The following is a 19,924-nucleotide window of genomic DNA, read 5'->3' as shown; positions in this document are numbered from 1 at the left end:
CAATACTTTTAATGTATTGCAGAGATTTTCACCTCAATACTTCTGGTCACAGGTACCAGTGGGCTTTTTGACGGTCTAGACAGACCCAAAGTATAAAAACTAGGCATAATTAGGCAACCTGTGAGGAGAGGACAGTAGTGGACTGGCCATAGGCACCTAATAAGTGAAAGACGTGACTCTGTAGGGATGCCAATAGTGCTTTTCATGGTGGATGAAACCTAAATTAATTAACAAATAAAACTTGTGCTATGGAAAAGATGGCAAACAACGTGAATGGCTGATAAATGGGCAAGGCTAGCCTCAAGTATGCGTTCTCCAGTTTCATGAAAAATAGTTACTTAATAAAAAAAAAAAAAACAAAACAAACTGGCTAGAATCCCACTGTGTGGAAACATTGTCTAATATCACACATTGGGCAACAACCTGCTGTTTGTAACACTAGTAAGATTCAGAGGAAAATTAGAAAGACAGAAACCTCATTCCTTCAGTGTTGTATTTTCCCTATCTTCAACCTTTCCGTTTTACTCAGTCTTAGTCACTGATTGTTCCAGGCAAAACCTTAAGTGGAGAACAATATTTTCAAATCCACAATGAGAAAGATGAGGGGGGATGAGCAGTCTGCAAATATGATGAATATGAGAACCCAAACCCAACCACCCCTCTAGCAGGCTGCCCAGACTAGTACTAACTAACTGGGACATCAGGCACAACGGACTTGCGGAAAGGCACCAGTTACTGGTTCTGGTTGGGGGCCCAGTCCACCAGATGCTCCTCACTGGCCTGATGCTGGCTAGTAGTGACAACATACACCCACTTTGCTACTGGGAGTATTCCCAAGTGAGAAGACCTTGCTCTCTTTGGTGCATATGTGTCCCGTGCTCCTCAGTGTTCTTCAGACTGGGAATTTTCAGAGTTAGCTGCTGATTTCCCTGTGTTTTTAACCCTCTGAGTTGTTGGGTGACCGCAGGGAAGTGAACAGTGCTTAAGTAAGTCCACTAGGCTGCACACTTGTCTGCAGCACAGGCCTCCTGAGATAAAGAGCAAAGCAAGCCTGGCTTGGCCAGCAGCTGTCACCAGGCACTGGTCACAGCCTCTGACCCACCTGTCCACAGGGCTAACTTTGAGACCTAGGATGGCACCACTGATTTAAGGGGCTATAAAGAGCTACTTTAAAGCTAAGTACTAGTACTAGTAATTGGACAGCAGTGTAAACCAGCATTCACAATCAATCAGAGCCACAACGCAGGACTGCGTCTTGCAGGATTTCGATTATTAAGGGTGAACCATTTGGAGTAATATGCAATTAAAGGAAACTACAATCCAAAAAATGACAGGAGAACTGTATCAAAAACATCAAAATGCAGTGGCAAACATCTGGCTGGCCAGTAGTGTGTGGACTGTTAACCTGACCTGGGGAAGCCGGCAGCGGCAGGAAGGTGCCTTGCATCTACCTCAGTGGGGTAAAAACTTCCAGCCTGGACGGATTGTCTTCGATGGGCATCACATAAGAAATACCCTCACCACCAAACTTTTGGAGAAGGAGAACTTTTGTGTATTCTCCTCCATTCCTTTGCAAGGATTCATAAGCAAACAGCCCTTGGAAAAATACACCCAAAAGGAGTTTTGGCTGAAATCCACAGACCTTCATTCGTTTGCCTCGCTGGGTGATTGGACTTATCAAAACACGGTGTTGATGAACTCTTGTAAAAGCAGGAAGGGAGGGAGAGGCCCTCGGGCCACAGCCTGCTCCTCTTCTCCGGCAGAGTTTTGGGGAGACGCTGCCCGAGCCAGGTTTATTTGTTCTGGTGATAGGGCTAAGCCTCTCCCATGTGAAATTTCACTTTTCAATGAAAACTTACTCGGGGAGGAGCACCGCCAGTATATTTCTCGTGTGACTCATACACAGAAAACCCAAAAGTCAATAGTCAAGAGTTTATTTGATGGAGGTTTTCTCCTAATTAAGAGGTCATTAAGGGGATCCGACTGTTACTCAGCGCTGAGACGAAGGTCCCCAGCAGCTGCTCCAGCCCGGGAGATGTGCCGGCCAGCACATTTTCCAGAAACATGTTTCCTCTCTCGCTAGCGGCCCCTTCCCCCTCCCCGCCACCCCGTTTCTAGTCTCTCCAGCGCTGATGAGCTAATAGCATTTTTCCTTTGCATACTTTGGCGCTGCCCCACGGCATACTCTGGCAGCCTACGTGTGTCTGAGCGCGCCCGCCCGCCGCAGGCTCGGCTCGGCTCGGGGCGCGGGGGGAGGCGGGCAGGGATGGATGCAGGGAGGCAGGGATGGATGGATGGAGGAGGGAGGGAGGATGGGGAGCCCCCGCCGCCGCGCCGGCCCTCGCCGCCCCCCCCCCCCGCCACCCCGTTCCCCCCTCTTCGGTCGGGGCGGGCGGCGGCGGGCGGGGGGCGGCCGTGCGGGAACTGTCAGGGCCGCACGTTTCCAGCCGCATTACGTGAACAAATGGCGGGGGCGCAGCCAGCCCAGCCAGCGGGGCTTGTGTAACTTTGCGAGCGTGCCAGCAAGTTTAAAGTCCCTGGTCTCTCCTCCTCCTCCTCCTCCTTCCCTCGCTCCAGACACCAGCGCGGGCCGGAGGACGATGAGAGGCTGATTGTTTGCTCCGGCTCCCATTCGCATCCCCTCGCCTATAAATACCGGGGAGAAGAAAAGCCGCTCCCGCCGCCTCCCCCGGGCCGGGTTTCCTTCCCGACGGCCCGACCTGCCCGATGGCACCGCCCGGGTGCCGCCGCGCCTGAGACCCCGCTGCAATCCTAGCCCTTGCAGAGGCGCAGCCCGCATCCCCCTCGGCCTCCCCACACACCGCCACCACCACCCCCCCCACCCCCCCCGCGCCATCCCGGGCAGGAAAGGCGCCCCTCGCTCTCCGCTCGCCCCCCAACCCGTTTTCGCCCGTTCTCTCCCGCGCCGGCACTCAGGAAAGAGGAGAAGATGCATTTCGCGCCGCCGGGGCTCCTGCTCGCCCAGCTCCACGCGTGCATCTACTGGAGCTGCCTGTGGCCCGCCGGCTGCCAGCAGCCGCCGCCGCCGCGCCGCGACCCCCCGCCGCCCCCCGCCGCCTGGAGGCAGCGGATCCAGTGGGAGAACAACGGGCAGGTGTACAGCCTGCTCAGCCTCGGCTCCCAGTACCAGCCCCCCCGCCGCAGGCAGGCGGCGGAGGCGGCGGGCAGCCCCATCGTGCTGCTGCGGAACAACGGCACGCTGCCGCGGGGAGCCGCCGCCCGAGCCGCCGCCACCGCCACCGCCACGGCCGCCCAGCCCCAGCCCGCCGCCGGCAACCGGGGGGGCTCCGGCGCACGGCACTGGTTCCAGGCCGGCTACCAGGCTCCCTCCGGGGGTCGCGCCGCCGCCGGCGGCGGGCAGCGGAGCCAGGGGGCCGCCACCCCCGCCGCCGCCGGGGCGGCCAGGAGCGCTTCCTCGGGGGCGTCGCGACCCAGCGCCCCCACCAGCCCCGACGGCGGCACCGGCAGCGACGGCAACCGGAGCAGTACCGGGGCGGGCGGCCTGCCGCCCCTCAGCAGCTTCAGACCAGGGCGGGAAGATGTTATGGTAGGAGACGACCCCTACAACCCCTACAAGTACACGGACGATAACCCCTATTACAACTACTACGACACCTACGAGAGGCCCCGCCAGGGCAGCAGGTACAGACCCGGCTACGGCACCGGCTACTTCCAATACGGTAAGAGCCCTCCTTCTCCATCCCGTCCCGTCCCGTCCCTTCCCTCCCCTCCCGCCGGCCCCGGCCCCGCCGCCCGTCCCGCTCCCTTCCCGCGCACCACGCTGCCAGCGCGGCGCGTCCCGCGGGATGCGGTGCGGGGGTCGGCGGCCCTGACAGCCCCTCGCTCGGGGCAAAACCTGACCGAGCGGGCGTTTGCACCGCTCCCGGACGGCGGGAAGCCCGGTGGGCGGCAGTCCCCGCGGCTGGGGCCGGGGAGGGGGCTGGTGGGGAGCTGCGGGGGGATGGGGGCACGGCGGGAAGCCCACCGCGGGGGTCCGGGCGTCGTGCTTGGGATGCGGTCTTTGAGAAAAGCCGAAGGGCCTGAGCAAAAAGGGAGAGCGAGCTCAATGGGGAGGGCAGGGGTCCTTCGCAAAGCGACGGCTCCTAAGGATTGGGATGGAAGCCAACTATTTGCAGACGTGTCCTGGGTTGATCTTGCTGTTATGTGGTTGGTTTGATGAACTGCAGGTCTCCCTGACTTAGTCCCGGATCCCTATTACATCCAGGCGTCCACGTACGTCCAGAGGATGTCCATGTATAACTTGAGATGTGCTGCCGAGGAGAATTGCCTGGCAAGGTAGGCATCACCCCGGCTTTTGCATCTTCGCTGTGGGTTCTTGTGCTCCTGCGCCCACCGCAGGGTACCTGAGGGCACGGTGAAGAGTGGAGAAAAGTGAGGCTGGAGGGCCCGAGGAAACATAGCCCGGTTTGCAACTTTCTTCAGACCCTGTGGCAGATGGTAGGGTTTGCATGTAAGAAAACAATACCACCATATTAGCAAGACAAACTAGAGATGCTTTGAAGAACCTACATTTTTGTGAAAAGTTATATTGCACATTTCTATTTTCAGGCTCATTTGAACATATCTGAGTTTTGCAAAATAGAGGCACCTGAAAAACCCACTTGAATCTGGTGATCTTCATGTCCTTCGTCTAATCCAACCAGATCATATTCTACTCCATTAAAAAAAACACCCAGCACAAGCTACTATTAAAATTATAACATGCTAATTGCCTCTGGCTATTAGCCTTGTAATGTCTCTTAAGACTGAAATCTCCATGAAAAGTGTTTCAGCGTCTTTTAACAGGCTGAAATAACAGCTTTGCTATGAAGCTAGGTCCTGTCCAGTTGGCAAAGAGGGATTTTTCCTGTTTTGTTTGGAAAGAAATCAACATGGCTGTTTTTAACCATTTTAACTTGTTTGATACCTTATCATGCAAAACAGATTTATTTATTTACCAACACCATTAATTGATGTCAGACTGTTTCCAGGGTCAATGCTCTTTCTTCGCTTGCTGGAAAGAGTGGCATAAGAACCAGTATTTTTTATGCTAACTTTGCAGTGAAGGCTAATTGAAATGTTCTTGCTGGCTATCAGTTGATTAAAATATTCCAGTACTTAAAAGACTGTAGAAAATGGCTATGTGAAACAGGAAAATGCAGCCTGAGGCATATATTTATTCATTTTTTTGACAACAAAACCAAACATCTGTTGTGTGATCTTACATACACAGTGAGTTATTTTGGTTAACAGCAACTAATGAAATTGTATTTTTAGTACCAGAGTAATTTTACAGCTAAGTGATGATCTGCTTCAGAGATGGAGGCAGAGAGTCAGTGGCCAAACTCCTGCTTATATTATTAGAAGCGGATTTGAATCTTACCCAGGTCTTGGTCTGACACCAGGCACTTCTGAGCATCACCGTGTGGAATTATTGTCTCCAATGCATGAGCTTTAATGGGGCTGAAAAGATCTTTGCTAACAGTTACTTCTGAGACAATATAAAGTGGTTTTTAAAGTGTTTCTTGCATATACTTATGATTCTCTTTTGCATTATTACAGTTCAGCTTATCGAGCAGATGTTAGAGACTATGACAATCGTGTGCTCCTGAGATTCCCCCAAAGAGTGAAAAATCAAGGCACGTCAGATTTTCTGCCCAGCAGACCCCGTTATTCATGGGAGTGGCACAGCTGTCACCAGTGAGTGAAGTGCTCAGTATGGTACCTTCTAATTATCTTTTTCACTAAGAAATTGTCACTGATATGGTGACATTTTCTAAAGTTCCAGTGAAGCGGGAGGAAGTCATGGGGAAACTTTAGCTTTTTAGTGTCTGATTAATTTATGGTAGTGGTAATTACTCTTGGTATAGCCACATGAAACCAAAATGGATATGAAACTTATCTAAAGTATAGAAGTATAAATTCATTATAAATACAAGTCTCAAGTCAGTTTTGACAGTGGCACCTTTTCCCTTTAAGTGTATTTCACACAGGTTATAGTCCAGTTACATTTAAGTGGAACGAGTAAATAAAAGTCCCAATCATGTTATAATAGCTGTGGAAACCCAAAAATGTAAATTTACTATAATGTTCCCTATAAGATATCATTGTAAGCATTGACCCATACTAGACCTGCATTTCATGGGTTAGTTCTTGACACAGAGTGGGCTGGTCGATATGGTAAAGAGAAGATACTGAGCTAACTTATCCCATTATCAACATCCTTATATCATGATGCTTTCGAATAGCAGTGGTGCCCTAGAAATAGCAGAATTGCTGGACACGTGGCAATGTGAATGTAGTAGGACATTTTCAACATTTTGGGAGCAGGTAGCGCTGCAAACTTGTACCTGTTCAGAAAATTCACATGCAGCTGTTGGCAGGTTTGTTCCAACATTTGCTGTTTCATAGCAGGGCCAATTGTAAAATACTAGAAAGCTTACCTTACTTCCACCTTACTTAAAATACAGTACTGCTTTTATGGGTACATAAGTGGTAGCTTAATATTATGCTATTAAAAAAATAGCATGTAACGTGGGCTTGAGCTAAAGGCCCCTGGAGTCCATGGAATATTTCTCTCTAGCTTCAGAGGCTTTATGCTTTGAATGAAAAATCAGTATCATTAGAAGAAATTCTTAAAAAAAAAGACTGTTATTACTAGTTTATAAATCTTGTAAAGATCAAAGAGCTAAAATTAAATCAAACCAAACAAAAAAAATCCTCCATAAATGCTTTAGTTAACTGCCACCCCTAAAAAAACCCACCACCACCAACAAAAAAACCCCCAACCCTGATGCTTACAAAGTTGCTAAATGGATGAAATGGATAGAGAGCAATTGAAATCTTCCATTTGTAGAAAAGCAGTTCCTTACTCTGCCACGCTATCACTGTCCAGATGCAAAGTGTCTCTGATGTTGATTCAGTTCTTGGACAGAAAATACATTGCCTACAAAAAAAAATGCATTTTTTGTGATCATTTCCATGACAGTGAAACAAGCTCATTTGGAAATGAACTATAACTGCCAATTAGTTTGGCTAGCCATCAGACTTCAGTGTTAGTCATCATCATCTGTGGACCGGTTTTAGCATTCCTGACTGTGCAAGACTCACAATGCGCGCTTGTGAAACTTGTGTGCTCCCCTTCGTTTCAACAATACGTTTGGATTCTGTTTAATTTTCTCTTTTTCATATACCTCTTGAGCTGAAAGCATTCGTAAATAACAGCAGCCAAATGCTGCACAGACAAAGTGCAGGTAGATAGTACAAGTTTAGTTTTCCACGTGTTTAGAAAAACTGAAACTACAAGAATAATGTGTGTTCAAGTCCACAGTAAGAGCAAGTATCACTTTGTGTGAGAGCAAGAAAAATGCTGTGCCCAGATCAAAAGCATACACACTTTTGAAATGGAGACTACATTAAGTATAGACTACGAATTATTGTCAGTGGACAAGATCTGCATTGCCAATACACAGAAGCTGATTTCTTTATGCAGATTTTGTTGTCTCTAATGTTATGAATGTGTACGTTTATTGAGGGCCATGGAAATGTGAAAGCAAATTGTTGGGTTTTTGCCATCAAGTAGCAAGCTTCCCTGGAATTTATAGCATGTGAGGTAAGCATTCCTAGTGAAACTCTGGCTAAAGGCAGTTATAAGATGTACAATTCAAATATGAACTACTTAATACTGACTATTGTTAATGGAAAAGAGCTGAAACGGGAAATTTTGGAAAAGCAGTGCTGCTATGGAGTCTTTCTCATAACAAATTAAAATCTATTATTTATTTATTTATAGAAGATGGCATTTTCATAGTCATCGAAGATGAGAATAATGAAAATAAAACTTAATTGAATGGCCAGTAACAGCAAAGTATACTAACACAAAAGTTCTGTATAATAAATAAAATTTGGCCATATCTAACAGAAGGTAGTTCAAATAGGATTATGTTAAAATGTTACTGACAAGTTGTGATCCATCCTTAATAATCTGTCTATGGTTTAACAGACATTATCACAGCATGGATGAATTCAGCCACTATGACTTGTTGGATGCAAGCTCACACAGAAAAGTTGCTGAAGGACACAAAGCAAGTTTCTGTCTTGAAGATACCTCCTGTGATTATGGATATTATAGACGGTATGCATGTACAGCGCATACGCAGGTAAGAGTTGGTTCAGAGACAACCAAGTTTCTTTCCTCCCTCTAATTTATCTTTGGATATTTTTTCCTACCAATCATCTGATGCCCTAAATTATCTGATGCCCTAACTAGCTCTGAAATTCTCCATCACAGAGGCCAGGAGAGCAACTTGGAGACTTGCCATTTGCCCAGGTGCTGCTAAATGTGGGCATCTCATTAAAACGCAGGGACACTCATTAGCCTAGCATCATTGTTAAACACAACACAAGTTCTTGTGCTTACAAGACTGGTCAAGCGAGCTAAAGGGAACTCAAGACAGAGTCAGTAAAGAAGTGGTTTCCAGTGTTCATCCCCCACAAACTGCTCGGTGATGGCCCTTGGCTATTCCCAGTGTTCATAGCGAGTATTTTCTCCCTCGCAGAGCCCGAGGCTGCAAGGTGCTGAATTCCCGTAATACCTATAGCTACTGGCTGGCAGCCCGACACAGAAAACTTACAGCATACTTGTATGCGTGTATAGAAGGCTGTTCAAGAGACTGGCAGCTGTGTGGGCATTATGATAGGTCATATACAAATGTAAAGCAAGGTGTTAGGGCTTATTAAAGGAGTATATAAAAAATAGAATGTACCATTATGATATTATACAAATCCAAGATAAAATTCCTACCTTGAATATTGCATGGTCACCACCTCTCAAAATTGCTACAGAAAAGCTTAAAAAACCAAGCCAACCAACCCCAGGAGTATAATACGATCAGCAGTGTAGTACAGCTACCACAGTAAGACATTTCGTAGACTATTCCATTTGGAAAACCAGAAGTAATGCCAACTCTTGAGTGCTCCTGGATGGAAAGAGGAAATTGTTGATATCCGTGGTTTCTCACAGTCCAAGAATTTAAGACTATCCAAAAGAACTGTCAGGCAACAGCTTTAAAACAGAGAGGAGCAGTCTTTTGACCCATGAATAAAGTGTTAAATTCCTTGCCATAGGATGTTGCAGAGATGAAAAATAACTACATGGGTTCAAAAAAAAATTTAGACAAAGTAATGGAGGTTATTAAACACAAAAATCAGATGGTACCCCATGTCTTAAATACAGTTAAATGCCTGGTGGAATGAATCTGCTTGGGTAAAGGACATTACACATCTCATTTCTTCTGTTATTTTCTCCTCAAGCATCTGCTGCTCACCACTGTCAGAGACACTACACTGAGTTTGATGGATCTGTGGTTTAACTCACTGTGGCCATACTTATACATAAACTTGTATCCCTTATTCTGCAGTTTTTAATCTAGGAGGTAGTTATTTTATCACAGAGAAATGACAGCTATGCTTCACTGGCTGACGTGTCCACATTTGAATTTTAAATATAATGAATGATCTGCAATACATAAAGGCTTTGAAGAGGTTTTATAAATACCTTTCCTCCTTCTGTAGACTATGACATCTAACTAAGCAATGTACATATTTTACAGCTGGAGTATTTGTGTCACTAGAATCCCGGCTGTGTCAGCGTTTCCACTGGAAGCCCATATTTCAGGGGTTTGTAATTGGACTGTAAAACTTTCCTCCAGCCTCAGACTTGGCACGTACATGCGGGAGTCTGAGCTGATCACCAGCTAGGTCAAGAGGGAATTCCTGCAGGACTTGGGTTTTGTGCACTCACTCTGTGTGTCGCCACAACAGATCAGCTTTGCCTTGAGCCATCCGTATCGGCCACGGTTAAAGACACCAGATTTGAACCGCTGATACATTCGTACGTGGAGATGCTTACTAATGTTCCTAACAGCAAAGAAGTTTTCAGAAAAGATTCATCTGAAAGAAAGGCTGCATTTTCAGTTCTGTCAGATTCTTGTGTCACTATTTGCCTCAAGAGATGCCATGGAAGAATTTTTCTGTGGAAAAATTCAATGCGAAAATGACCCTGGACTCTGCTATTTGCAGATGGCACTTTGGCAGAGTACACCTGTAGCAAAAAATTGCATCATTCCTAAGGGTAGAGACAGGTCCCAACACGGTGATCAAGTTTGTACTCAAGGACCTCAGAAGCTATTGACACATTTGTTGAGATTTACAGATATTTAGGTCCAGTCTTTTTCCAGTTTTGATTTTATTCTCCCCTTTTGTAAAGAACAGTGAGTAATAGCATCAACAAAACTTACATAAAAGGAGTACTGTAACAAGTGATAATAAAATACAGATAAAATACAGATATTTCACAAATGAACAACTATCAATAATATAGGTGTTTTTTATGCAGTAGTAACACAGTGCTGTTTATAAAAGTGATATGTTAGACTTACGTGTTCTAGTTTAGATGCCAAGAAAAAATAAGTCTCATTGCCTGAGGAAATTTTCTTAGTGAAATGTGAAGGTTAAGTGAACTTCAGTCTGAGTGTCCCTAATGTCTAGAATGTTACTATTCCTGGTGCTTTTTTTGACATCCATCTTAACTTTGTTTTTAAGGGACTGAGCCCTGGCTGCTACGACACTTACAATGCTGATATAGATTGCCAGTGGATTGATATTACAGATGTAAAACCTGGAAATTACATTCTGAAGGTAAGGGTATTGGGTGTGGGGAAGTTTGTTTTTTCTTTTGTTGTTTTTTAAAGCAGCAAATGATATGCATACCTCCTTTCGAGTGTAAGTTACCGACTTAAACCTGGAGGTAGGTAACACTGTGCTTTCTCCCCTCAAGGTGAGCGTAAACCCCAGCTATTTGGTGCCTGAATCCGATTACTCCAACAATATAGTACGCTGCGATATACGCTATACAGGCCACCATGCATATGCCTCTGGCTGTACAATTTCACCGTAAGTACATTCCTTTGTCTTTGCACCTGTTTTATATTCATAGTACTAATGTTGACAAACAGGTTTATAAAGCTTAGAGATTTACTTTACATTGAAAAAATAACTCCCACCATTCTTTAGAATGTTGTTTCTTGGGTTTCAGGATCTAGCGTGTTGATTCGAAATTCAGATGGTACTTTTCAAAGGTCATTTTTGGCAGGAATGATGGGAACAGTTGCTTTGCTGTTGGTAACTGCGTGGGGTTCAAATCCAGACATCCAGTAATTAGACTATTTCAGTAAGGCTAGCACTGATTTTTAAAAATTATTTAGTCTTGAAAAGCAATCATAAGTGAGAATTTTGCTCTTGCAGTCGTGCCATCAGGATGTACAGCACTTTCAAAATTGCTGCTACTGTCTGGGCTGCCAGATAACTACCTCTGGGTCGTGCCTTCTTTGTGTTTGCACAAAAACCTTTCTGTGCTCATTCAGTACCCATTTATAGCATCCACACAGAACTGTCGAGCGGCTACAGAGTTCTTAAACCATTCTGCAAAATCCCACACATGTATGTTACTTTGCTGCTGCTGCTGACACAGCAGCCATCTTCCCTGAAACAGTTCTTCCAGACACGCTCCATTTACAGTTTAGTTCTTTAAAAGTTTAAACAATGCCACAGTTAGGCCTTTTTTCTTTTTTTTTTTTCCCCCTCTGAAAAGGCAAATTCATTTAATTAATGTTCTCATGGTCGATCTGCTGTAGCTTAGTACCTGTGAAACACACACACAAAACGCGATCAGCCTTATGTAACACAGAGGTAAGCAGTTCTCAGGATAATGTATTAGCGGCTCGTACGAAATATGTATCAAGGGGTTTCATTTGGATTGCATAAGGATGTGTTAACCTTGTACAGAGGTTCATGTGAGATAAATTCCGGAGCGGTAAATGAAAAGTAAAATAAATGATCAGTATAGTCTGCTGTAACAGTGAAAAAAACATACAGAATTAATGTGACTATTGCTTAATTAGCCTTTAAAATATACACTCCTTAATTTGTATTAGGAAGGCAGTAGTTAAATGAGGCTAAAATGAGAAACATTTTTTCACGCCAGTGTGGAGATCTGTATTTATCATCGCACTTTGGTCATAAAGGCGACAAGTTAAATGGCTTCAGCAGAATCCTCTGTTTGTTCTCACCGTGTGGTGGTCAGACTTGCAGGAAACAGAGGAAAAAGAACAGGCATCCTGCAGGTCATGAGCGATTATTTTTGGCGAACCCGTGGCAGTAGCTTTTAAAGCATTTCTCTGTCACAGGAGTGATTAATTGGTACTTCTAGGAACAGCGTTTCTGCTCACATGCACGTGGAAGGGAAATTTATGCTTCACGCTTTTAACTTCTAGTCTCAGCGTACCTCTGTAAATGTTATCAAGTAAATACATTCATGCAGCGTGAAGAAACAAGATTTCTGTTATTGTTTGTTGACGGCGTCTTCAAGCTGACAAAAGGGTATTTAGCAGATAACGTATGTGCTTGGTCATCTGCATAACTTTGTTTCTTTTCTTTCAACAGATACTGAGAAAGATGCAAGAAAATGGATGAGATGGTGCCAAATGTTTTGAACTGAAGTATCGTTATATAAACTTCGATAGGATGTAAACACTATAGAAACAAAACTGCAGAACATACATACACCCACACACCTTATGTGATTTTGAAGCACTTTGGCTGCTTCTCAGCCAAATCTGTAACTGGATTTTAAGCATTTAAATTGGCATTACATTTTTTTAGTATTGAAATGTGTGGAACTGGTGATTCATGCACAGATACGTTAAATTTTGGAAATCTAACTCATTCATTAAAAAATAAGCATTTATTAACTCCTGAAAATTTGGAGCTTAGGTGATAACAGACTTCAGTGAGAATATTACTGTGAATGAGTTGAACGTATTTTAAAAGGTAGCAAAAATTATGTAAAATCAATTAAATAAAATGCAAGAGAAAGTACTGATGTCAGCTATCTCAGAAAATACCAGAATGAAAAACAGCTTAAGAATAATGCTACAGTACCATTAAAATAAAACTTGCTAAGACATGTTGATATGAATGAGAAAAGTATGTTCAGTTTTCAAGGAATATTAACATATAGCAGAGAAGTACATATATATATATATATCAGTTATACCCCTGCAAGAAAAGTTATGTTTACATTTTTAATACATTAGAAGTTTTTCCATTTTCTTAAGTGAAAAACAGATGGGGTTTTGAAAGAAACCTTTCATCTGTGGAAATGAATTAAAGACCTTATCCACCTTTCTATGTTCAAGAGATTTTTCAAGGTGGGGCTTTTAAAAGACTTCTGCAAACTTAATGTGGATGAAAATAAATACCTGTCAAGAACAGGGCTCTGGGAGATCATGAAGAGTCCCTGATGTAGTCATCTGTGAGAAACATCCAACTTTAACAGGTTAACCATCAAAATAATACAGGCAATTAACTCAGGTGGCACCACAAACAGAAGTAGGTCAGAATCTCTAACGAAGTGTTTTTATGGTAAAAAAGCCTACTACCTGCTTCCCCCTTAAGTACTGTATTTGACTTTAAAAATGTATATTTCAGTATTAAACAATGAAGTTGAAAATATACTATATAGAAAGGGAGAACAAAAGTCAATGTATTTAACATCCTACTTTAGGCTGTTCAGGAACCAAATACAACATTGTTAAGGGTAAAAGCTTCCAGCCCAAATTAAAGTTTTTGCTGAACTGCTTAACTGGTGCTGGGTACACTACTCCTCCTCCCATCCCCCAATTATTTTGCTTTTGCAGTGCACCCTGCTGTAAGCTACAGTAGCTGTGATTTTGTTTTTAAACTGTGAAATAACATATCACAAGGGGATCTGGCTTGGTTTGGTTTTTTTTCAGAAGATTTCTGATCATGTAAAATGAAGGGATCTACTTTTGAAACAAAGGGACCTAGAAATATTGATTGGTATTGCTGAAGTTTAATCAGCAGTTCAAAACACCTAATGAAGCATGGAAAGCTCAGTATGTTTTTAAAAAAATTGAAAAATAAATGTGCTATCCGGTATAGTTAAAAAATGAAAAATCTGAGGAGTATGGAGAGGTTTTATTATCGCTATTGGGAATACTTCAAGCGGCATTTGGAAGTATGTCACGCAATCGAACCTTATGTATTTAATTTGGAAGTTTTATGAATTATCGTAATATCCTTTAAGGATCAACTTGTTCTTTACTGCTACTGCTACATGTATTTAAACTTATGTCATGATTATAAAGTATTTCCATGTTAATCATAACTTGGTTACAAATTTGCACAACTGGTATGTATACTTAAAAAGAATTTAAGAGCCAGCAACCCAGTGATTACTGCGCAACACTGGGAGTGGGTGCAGAATGAGTACCATTTATACCTGCAGGTCCCTTTTTGTTTGCTGAGAGATCCATTTTAGCAGTCACTCACCAGAATGGGCAACGAACAGAAGCAAAATTTGGAAACTAGATGTATTAGAAAGCCATTTATTACATATGTCTGCAAAAATGAGGGTCTGTTTAAAGTCTAGGCTTCTGAAATCTCAGCCCAAACAGTTTTTAAGATTAAGAGGTGTTAAGGGATGCAAGTGCATTCACCATTCTAAAGACTTAGGTCAAAATTGGGGTGAAAGTCCTGATAGCAGCTTGGACGATGGACACAAAAGCTACTGTAATGGAAGCTAGGCTGTGGGCACGGGCTGCTTCCTGGAAAGAGGTTGTGTGCTCGTACCTCATTGTGCCTGATGCTGAATGTGGGACAAGAGAGCACTAACTGGAGACAGAGCAGCCACCGAAACTGAGTTTATCCTTCGGCTTACGAGCCAGTAACCTGCTTACATGTCTATACCCAAACTAGTTGCAGAACTCCACTGAAGTCAGCAAGGAGCTAGAGGACCTTGAGCATCTGTGTAGGTGGAGCAAGTTGTCTTACTGGACGTAGTCCTTTCAGTAGGAATGGCCTGGTTTGGAAAGGTGTTGAACGCCATGACTTTGAATATTGGGGATATTGTAGCTACAAAAATGTAGCTTTTTTTTCCGTAGCAAAATATTGTATTTGTTTTGAAATGTGTGTTAAGAAACATGACAGTGATGTACAATAGCACAAAAATTGCCTAAGATAACATGAACAGTCTATTTAGAAAAAACAAAGGATTTTAGGATTAAAAAAAATGAAGGAATGTGACTTTAACTTCCCCTGTTTAACTATAGTAAACCACAACATAGTAGAAGAGTTTATTATATAGCATGTGTAGAAGTAGTTCTAAATAGGGGAGTGCCAACCAATATTTTCAGTATCTTGGCTCTGCAGTTTTGACCCAGGCACCTTAACTCACTTTTTTCATAATGGATTATATTTGTGGGATTACATGCATTTTTGTTGAAAAACATCTATATCTATAAAAACTGTTTTGGTAAAAGCTTATTTTATACAGCAAATTATATTTTGGAATCCTTTTTACCAGACATAGGGCTTATTCCCATCAACTTTGAAAGGCATGTTGCCATTGGTCTGTGGGAGCAAAATCAGATTTAGAGAATTCTAGTACGAATTTGCTGTCTTGCAGTCTCAAGTTTCCTTGAAAAGCAAAATCGTAAAAATGTGTGTGAAGCAGTTACCTCCCACATTTCAGATCTTTAGATAAAAATTGCACATAAGGAACATATTGTACGTCAGGCTCATTACAGGAGGGGTTTGTTATATATTTTTTTTAATCCTGAAATACATTTGATATTTGCATATTTCTAGACAAAAGTGTAACGAAAACGACAGATTGGTCACCGATGGAACCAACATATTGTGTAGATGATGTTTTTATGTTAGTAAAAGTCTACTCATTTTCTCTCTGCTCCAAAGTTTACTATGCAGTGTCGAATGAGTGCAAACACCAAATATACAATGCGTTGTTTGCAGTGTACTCATTCAAAACCAGCAGGGTGATGTCATAAATGAGACATTGAAAGGTGGTTTATCCTGTGTCTCACGTTTATGCCGATAAGGCATTTTCATTTTCTCCAAATCCTAAAAGGTGCTGAAAGATTTTAACTTGAATTAAAACCAAAGAGTATGTTATTGGGAGGTTTTTATTATGCAACTAAATGCTACAGATACAGTGAAATGCCACTTGTTTTTTGCAACTTTTTTTGAAGGTTTTTCATTATTTCCTTCACTTTTCTTCCAAGAGTCTTAATTTCAGTAACTTTGCATCTTTATCTGAAGAGCTCTAATTTATAATATTCAGGCACTAGCTTTGTATTCTTCATTGCACTTTCATATTCTTGTGTTACATGCCCGTATTATGGTTGCAAGTTTATGTGAAAATGACTTGAATAAAATGTTTCAAGCGTTCTACTTGTCGAAGTATTAATGCATAGGCCAGATCCATCTCCCAATGAGAAAACTTCAATTAAAGTTGTTATATCTATATAAAAACACAGAAGATTCTGTCACACTGACATGGTCTCAGAAAAAAGTTGCGCCAGGGGAGGTTTAGACTGGATATTAGGAAAAATTTTTACACTGAAAGGCTTCTCAGGCATTGGAACAGGCTGCCCAGGGAAGTGGTTGAGTCACCGTCCCTGGAGGTATTTAAAAGACGGGTAGACATAGTGCTTATAGTTTAGATTAGTGACGGTCTTTGTCAGAGTTAGGTCGATGGTTGGACTACATGATCTGAAAGGTCCCTTCCAACCTCAGCGATTCTATGATTCTAAGAAAAAAAAAGGTGCAAGGCATGATAAATTACCTCTCACAGTACACAAAGGCTTAACATGAAGTTGTAACAGGATGAGGTATGGTTCAGCTGGATAAAAAAAAGATTTCCTTACCATATCAGCCATCTCTGTAGGAACAGGAACTTAGAAACCACTTTCAGAATTTCTGCTGCAAAAACTTTACTTTGATGGAAAGATCATCTGAACAGTCCGTGGTAGAAAGTTTACGTACTCTGGAAAATTGACTAACCCATTTAATACTCAGTTACTCCAAAAACACTTTATCCTTTGTTATTTACATTCTCTGAGTACAAACCAATGTCCCGATGCATCTATATGCTGAACTGATGAAATAGGCTGAATTGTGAACCATCTCTTGTTCCTTCATTGGGGAATTAATACAGAAAAGCATGGTTAAAAACTTTGGAATGTTCACTCTAACAAGAGTTTGTCAAACACTTAAGTATCAACTAATGGCACTCTTGGCTTTGAGTAAATGGAGACAAAACCGATGTAGTATCTTTTAAAATTCATAAAATAAATGTAGAATTATTTCAAATATAAACAATGTTGTGATGTTTCTATACTTTACCAAAATTATTCCTATACCACTACATATTACAGCTAAGAGCTTCAAACTGAGAATTCCTGCAAGCGCTGTCCCTAGAGTGCAGAACGTGGTGTGGATCAGAATCCACGCAAATACAAAACTGTAGTCAAAAATGCATACAATTATTGCAGAAAGTCTATTCAAATTCATTGAAAATAAAGCATCTCCTAGTTTCCAAATACCTTCTACCTGCTATTCTGCTATCTCATTTTCATATTAGATCACCTGCCTAGAATCTTAAAATGATCTATCACCAGTCTACGATTAGAAAGAAGCCCAATACTTTGGGTTAAGAAAGTATTGCTGTAACTGAATTCTCATTCAAGCCCTGTTCCTCCTGACCTAATCAGTCCATAAAAACTGATGAAATATTTATGCCTGTTTGGAAATCTTCAAACTGGTGCTATCAATAGTACACCTGTCTTTTTTTTTTTTTTCTTAAATCGTATTTATTTAAACTAATATTGACTCTGAAAAGATACTGAAAAATCTGAGATTGTTTTGTCAGTAAGTCTGAAGCAAAAAAATTGTGCAGCTGAAGCATTCTAGTAGTATCTGATGGTATGTACCGCAACTGAGAACATTTCTTCTATGGCATGTTACTGAACTGGGAAGCACGGTTCTCAAGGTTTTTTGTATCTAATCATCACAGAATAATATAACTTTCCGTACCACTATAAAAATAAATTGGTAGTACTTTGTGAGAGGTCTCTGTCTAAACAGCATTACGGATACAAGTTATGTTAAAGTCACGTATATATTGAAAATGTTATGTTGTTATAGTGAGGAGAAAATGTTCCGAACTTTATCAACAACCTCCAGGCAAGTTCAGTTGGTTTATCAGTTCCCAAAAAGCTGCCCAGTTCCACACAAAAAATATTATCAAGTCTCAACCATCACTACTCATTTGTATAGCGCATTAAGGCTGTGACCCAGGTGAGTCACTAAGCACCAGCTAAAAGTAGTAGTGACCCACTGAAATATGAAGCAATGCCAGTAATCTAATCTCTCTTCTCTTATTCACGTTCAGTGTATGTTATCTTTTTTCTTTTCTTTAAAGTAAGAGCTCAGAAGTGTTTTTGAAGACAAAAAAGAGATGTTTTGATAAGTCAGGCTTCCTTCAGGAAGAATTCTATGGCCACAAATTACAGCTGTAAGAATGGAGTAAGAAACTTGCTAAAATGCCAAGATAAACCAATGCTCTTAGATTTCAAAGCACATGCAGAAAAACACTTTAGAACATAAGCTCCTGAAAGAGTTTGGTTTGTTTTTTTTTTCAAACTATTTGCAATCTTTAACTTTTTGGACTTTACTGTGAATCAACTCTTAAAATAGGGTGCACATCTGATAAAAGGAAGATAAGCTATCTATGAAAAACTGTCTTATAGCTGATGACATCTACTTAAATTTTTCTTGCCTTTTATTGGAACCAGAGAATTCACATACCAAATATATTTTTGGTGTAGCATTTGGCTAGTTATTTATTTATTTAAAGCATTAAGGATTAGCATTTGCATCTGGAAAACTCAAAGAGCTTGTACATAACAGGTAAATGCATGGCTTTTTCTACAAAATATGATCGATCCCTACAAAACCATAGTAAACCTCTTTCCATGTTTTATTTTGATGCTTCTGTCCTTAAATGTTGTTCCATATGGTACACTGAAAATAACAACAAAAAAACACGAAAGGAAGATAGAAGGTTATTTGAATTTCTAATTCCTCTGAGTGGCAATGCCATTCAGGAAGACACTACTACATATAATTACATTTGTTTAGGATGCAGAAAAGAAAGCCTAACTGAGCGGGGCAAAGACATGCCTAGATAGTAACACAACATGGAACAACTGGAACGTTTAGCCTTCAAGAATTTAACTCAGCATGGGAGAATAGGCAGAAATTGCTGGGCTACAAATAACAAGATACAAAGTCAGCAGAAGACAGAGGTGGCCATACCAGCGACAGAGTTACACTACATTAAAAAACCTAACCTGTTCCTGCCATTTGACTCTAATGTCATCCCAAGTGGAATACAGGGAGGCATTAAACAATGACTGTGTGGAATACAGTGAGGTATTAAACAATGACTACAGATTTTAGACACCTCCAATAACTTCCTGTGGAACTGCTGATGGTTAGGGAGTCATTGTGTGACTCCGTCCCAAGCACACAAACTCACAAGGAGTTGATGAGGTAGGAAAAGACCTCTGGGTATCATTCAGTTCAAATCCACTGTCCAAGGACTGTGTCCAGTCAGGCTCTGAGTATCTCCAAGGACAGAAACTCCACAATCTCCCTGAGCACCTGAGCCAGTGCTCCATCTCCCTCACAGTGAAAAAAGGTTTTTCTTGTTTAAGCAGAAGTTCTTGTATTTCAATTTGTGCCCATTGCCTCTTGTCCTGCCACTTGATAGCACTGGCAATCTTCTTTACACTGCCCTCTCCACACCTCCCCCATATTTATACACATTGACAGGATCCCTGGAGCCTTCCCTTCTCCTGAACAGTCCCAGCTCTCTCAGTTTCTACTCATATGTCATATACTTCAACCCCTTAATCATCTCGGTCACCCTTTGCTAGATTCATTTTGTCTGTCCTTG

The 19,924-nt window shown here is 42.1% G+C and overlaps 1 protein-coding gene across 2 annotated transcripts; it reads left to right on the top strand.

Annotated features, from left to right (window-relative positions):
- Positions 1-2,581: 2,581 nt before the first annotated feature.
- LOX (lysyl oxidase) lies at positions 2,582-17,361 on the top strand. Of its 2 annotated transcripts, XM_054184816.1 has the most exons (7): positions 2,582-3,701; positions 4,209-4,317; positions 5,584-5,721; positions 8,024-8,180; positions 10,624-10,719; positions 10,859-10,974; positions 12,523-17,361. In XM_054184816.1, exons 1-7 carry the CDS (start codon positions 2,951-2,953, stop codon positions 12,527-12,529), a joined length of 1,374 nt encoding a protein of 457 aa, XP_054040791.1. In that variant the 5' UTR covers positions 2,582-2,950; the 3' UTR covers positions 12,530-17,361. The 2 variants fall into 2 exon arrangements, with proteins under 2 accessions (XP_054040791.1, XP_054040792.1); XM_054184817.1 differs by lacking the exon at positions 12,523-17,361 and having other exon boundaries at positions 10,859-10,978.
- The last annotated feature ends 2,563 nt before the right edge of the window (positions 17,362-19,924 follow it).

This window comes from Rissa tridactyla, chromosome Z (genome assembly GCF_028500815.1).
Source record: "Rissa tridactyla isolate bRisTri1 chromosome Z, bRisTri1.patW.cur.20221130, whole genome shotgun sequence".
NCBI lineage: Eukaryota > Metazoa > Chordata > Aves > Charadriiformes > Laridae > Rissa > Rissa tridactyla.
The sequence above is the reverse complement of the archived record's forward strand: the minus strand, read 5'-3'. Positions and strand labels throughout refer to the sequence as shown.